The following is a 5,000-nucleotide window of genomic DNA, read 5'->3' as shown; positions in this document are numbered from 1 at the left end:
AGTAGTAGTAGTAGTAGTAGTAGTAGTAGTAGTAGTAGTAGTTAGTAGTAGTAGTAGTAGTAGTAGTAGTAGTAGTAGTAGTAGTAGTAGTAGTAGTAGTAGTAGTAGTAGTAGTAGTAGTAGCAGCAGTAGTAGTAGTAGGAGTGATCAACTGGGAGATATGGAGAGAATGTGGAGGATGGGAGCGATGCGATAGAGATGAACGTGGGTAGTGGTCTTGTGAGTGAGAGAGACGTAGGAGAAGGAAGTGAACCCACGAACTTGAGGCCGGAGGACGAAAGCCAACGTCATCAAGAGCAGCAGGGTGGGAGAGAGGAGGGCAGGTTATGGCAGACAAGGCAGCAGCCCAGGGCTAAGGAGTGGCTGGACGACGCCTACAACAGGATACTTGCATTCTCTCCAGGAAACCTCTTCACCCGCCCTAAATGCAATGCATCCAAAAGGTCTAATAGAGGAAATGACCCATCTATTAAGAGCATATGTAAATTCATCTCCCTATGCCCCGATGGTATTCAAAACGCTAGCTATCGTTCCACACCTTACATGTCAGAGGACCCACAGAAAATCTAAGCACTCTGAGAATGTCCAGGCATTGAAACGGAGGATGGAAAATGGGAAAAGGGAGAAGTGGAGCAAATGTTGATGGAAGCAGAGGCCATCCAAAATAAATTCAACAGGGGCAACAGGCGGGTTCCGAGGCAGCAGTCCACGCTATGAGAAAGATATTCGAGGAACCAGACTGGGAAGCAGTCCTATTAGTCGATGCATCAAACGCATTCAACAAATTAAATAGAGAGGCTACTATACACAACATGAAAATTAAATGCCCAGTATTGGCCAGGTATGTGGAGAACACATACAGAGAACCTTCGTACCTTCGTACCATCCTCCTGGTAGGTCCAAGACCTGTCATTTACGATGCACTATTCTTCTCCATTGCTGTCTGTCGTTATAAATTTCACTCTCTTCGACTTCTTCAATCGATGTTCCTCTACTCTGCAAAGCTTTATCCACATTCTCGATCCACCTCATTCTTGGCCTCCCCACCGGTCTTCGTCCTTCTGGTTGCCATTCATACAGTTGTTTTGGCAATCTGTTTTCATTTGTCCATACCATCTGAGCTGGCCTCGCTGTACAAGTTCCAGCACGGATTCCACTCCAAGTTCTGCCCGTATCACTTCGTTTCTAATTCTGTCCCTTCTTGTCACGCCATATATAATCCTCAAAACCCTCATTTCTGCTGCCCCTATTCTGCTCTCAGTCTTTGTTGTTAGTTTCCATGTTTCGGCTCCGTACGTCAGTATTGGTCGTAAAATGGTAGTGTACAAAAGTGTTTTTACTCTTCTTGCAATTGTTCTTTCCTTCAGCAGTGGGTACAGTAGGTTGACTTGTGCGCTCATCTTTCCAATTCTACTATTAATTTCACGTTCCATAAGTTCCATACCATTGAAATTTACACCTAAGTATTTAAACTCTTCAGTCTCTCTCAGTACATCATTTCCTACTCTTAGCACACTCTCACTCTCTTTTCTTGATACGGTCATGACTTCACATTTCTCAATATTCAGTCTTAGTCCATATTCATTCAACGCATCATTCCATCTATTTAGTGATTCTTGTAGCTCTTCCAGATTTTGACTTGCCAGTGCCACATCATCGGCATATGCCAGTATGACCACTCCGTCTTCAACCCTGTTTACATTCTTCAACATACAGTCCATATATAGTGCAAAAAGTAAGGGAGACAGTACTCCTCCTTGTCTGACCCCAGTTTCAATTCCAAACCACTTATACTCTTCCTTTCCACATTTCACTGCACTTTTGCAATCCTTGTAGAGGCTTTTTACTGCTCTTAGTTGTTTTCCTGGTATTTCATACTTCGACAGTACTCTCCACATTTTCTCTCTTGGCACACTGTCAAAAGCCTTTTCCAGATCCAAGAATACCAGCCTCTGCGTTAGATTTCATTCCCATGATTTTTCCAGGAGCATTCCCATGCAAAAAATTAGATCTATTATTCCTCTGTTCGGACGGAACCCACATTGCCATTCACTAAGTTTATCTTCAACCAGATGTTTCAACCTCCTCTCCAAGACTCTTTCATACACTTTTCCTATATGTGTGAGTAAAGAAAAACCTCTGTAATTTCTACACTCACGTTTGTTGCCTTTTTTGAATATTGGGCAGATAAGAGCATTATTCCATTCTTCTGGTATATCACCTTCATTCCATGCATGATTAAGAACATTTTTCAGGTACATTTTAATCTCCTGGCCTCCCTGCTTTAGCAGTTCAACTGCTAACTCATCACATCCTGGAGACTTGTTATTTTTCATCTTCTTTAATGCATATACTATTTCTTCTGTCGTAATTTCTTCAAATTCATCTTCCTCCTCCACATTCATATAATTCAGCTCATTTCCATTTTCATTTGGTATCACTTCCTTATTCAACAATTCGGTAAAGTAGTTCGTCCAGCGATCTCTGATTTCATTTGGATCTAAAAGCAGTTCACCGTCGCTATTATTTATACTACTGTTCTGCTCATTGTTTCCTTTCCTATAGTTTTTTGCTATCTTATATATCAGTTTCTTTCCTTGTTCAAAATAATTTTCCAATTCTTGTCCAAAAGACTCCCAAAACTCAGATTTGGCTCTTCTTTTGATTGCTTCAGCCTCGTTTCTGGCCATAACATATTCTAGTCTTGATTCTGGGGTTCTCAACTTCATCCATGTTCTGAACTTCTTCATTTTTGTCTTTACTGCATTCTTCACTTCTTCTGTCCAACCAGGTGTTTTCTTCTTTTTATTTCCCCCAATATAGCTAACCCCCAGCACCTCCTCGGCAGTTTTCAGTATTTGTGTTATTAAGTTGTCCCATTTTCCTTCCAGTGTTAGCTCTTGATTAGTCTGTATTCGTTCAGTGATTTTGTTCTGGTAATCTTTTCTTTTCTCTTCCAGCTTTAGATTTTCTATCTTAATTCTCTTCTTCTTCGGTGTTCTTTGGAGTCTTGGAGTTTCAAATCTAACTTTGGCAACCACTAGTCTGTGATCTGCATCCATTGATTCTGAAGGAATGCTTTTCACATCGAGTACCTTTCTTTTATCGTTTGCAAGAACAAAATCAATCTCAGTCATGTTTGTATATCTTGCTTCCCGACTGTTCCAGGCATACCATGTCCACTTGTGTGACTCTTTGTGCATAAAATATGTGTTCATGATTCCAAGCCCATTTCTGAGGCAAAAATCTAATAGACCTGTTCCCTCTCTATTTCTGTTTCCCACTCCAAATTTACCAATAATACCTTCATAACCTGTTCTCTCTCTTCCAATGTGTGTATTTAAATATCCAATTATTAGAGACACACTAGCTCTTCCCATTCTGTCAAGTAATGCCTGCAAATCATCATAGAACCCTACTTTTTCAACTTCTGGTTTGCCTGTTTGAGGGGAATAGACTTGAATTATAGTTAATGATTCTCCATTTTCCAATTTTACTCTGATTCCCATAATTCTTTCATTAATCAAGATAGTTTCTTCTACTGTACTTGCTAGCTCTGGTTTGACAATAATTCCCACGCCATATTTTGAATCCTCTCTTCCTTTGTATATTAATTTATAATTGTCATATGTAATTCTTTCTCCTTCTCCTTTCAATCTTGTCTCTGCCACTCCAAGTATGTCTATTTTTCGTCTTTTCATCATTAATATTATCTCTTCGGTCTTGTTATTGAATGTACCTGCATTACCTGCAAACCTATTTGTCACCAACAGGGTAGTAGTTAATGAATGGAATAAACTTCCTGCACAGGTAGTGCAATGTAGTTCAGTTCGAAGCTTTAAGAATCATTTAGATAAATACCTAAGTAAGATGCTGTAATGATTATAATTTATGTTATATTATTTGTTTTTGTTTTGTTATAATTTGTCTGTCTGATTTTAATTTATTATTAGTTATATGTCAATTTATTATCATTTACTATTTGCCTGTTTGTTTGTTATTCAACTATACCTATGCATTTATTTATGTATTTTATTTGTTATATACATTATTATAGTTTTTATTTATTATTAATATGATTTTTTTTTTCATCCGACCTAGATATGGATCAAAAGGTCTCCTGTCGGCATGCTCCGCCTTTGTAAACCTTTGTAAACCTTTGGAGATCAACAAATCCGCGGAAGGCACCACTCAGAGAGACCTGGTGGCCATGGCAATGTACTCACTCGGTCTTATGCACCTGCAGTAGAAGATACAATATGAGGACACCAGGGTCAAACAGGTAGCATATGCAGATGATCTCACGGGGGCAGGAAAAGTAGCTGATTTAAAAAAGTGGTGGGATCTGGTGTTGGCACACGGCCCGGGCTTGGGTTACATTCTGAATGCAAAGAAGTCTGTCCTCATAGTAAAGAGAGAGTACTTTGACAATACCAAAATCCTCTTTCAGAACAGTGAAGTGAAGGTAACAAAAGAGGGGGAAAGACATCTCGGTGCAGTGATCGGCTCAGAATCCTTTAAAAAGCAATATGTTGAATAGAAAATTAACGAATGGGTGGCGGAAGTTAGGCTTCTAGCCAATTTTGCAAAGACCAAACCGCAGGCGGCATATGCCGCATTCATATGTGAGGAAACCATCAGAAACAAGCTAATACCGACCATCACCAATGGACGGACTATAAACGAAGAGGAAAGAAAACTTATTGAACTTCCAGCTAGAATGGGAGGGCTAGGCATCTCCAACCCGCTAAACCTTGCCGACATAGAACACCAAAACTCCATGAAACTCACGTCATCCTTGACAAACAACATCGTGTCACAAGATCAACGGAAGGAGACTAACACAGAGGAAATCAGAGAAATTAGAAGAAACATTTCAAAGGGAAGGGAGGAGAGGCAGAAGGAGGAACTCTAAGCACTTCTAGCTCAGCAATCAAATTGTATAAAAAGAAAGATAACAATGGAGCAGGAAGTTGGGTCGTCCAATTCACCTTAAACAA

The 5,000-nt window shown here is 39.8% G+C and overlaps 1 protein-coding gene across 1 annotated transcript; it reads right to left on the bottom strand.

Annotated features, from left to right (window-relative positions):
* Window positions 1-1,028: 1,028 nt before the first annotated feature.
* LOC143027846 (uncharacterized) lies at window positions 1,029-1,442 on the bottom strand. The gene has a single exon (XM_076189518.1). The coding sequence runs from the start codon at window positions 1,440-1,442 to the stop codon at window positions 1,029-1,031; it is 414 nt and encodes a 137-aa protein (XP_076045633.1).
* Window positions 1,443-5,000: the final 3,558 nt, after the last annotated feature.

Source organism: Oratosquilla oratoria, chromosome 1, assembly GCF_046742065.1.
Source record: "Oratosquilla oratoria isolate Oo_2021 chromosome 1, ASM4674206v1, whole genome shotgun sequence".
Taxonomy (NCBI): domain Eukaryota; kingdom Metazoa; phylum Arthropoda; class Malacostraca; order Stomatopoda; family Squillidae; genus Oratosquilla; species Oratosquilla oratoria.
This window is presented reverse-complemented; position numbering and strand designations above follow the sequence as displayed.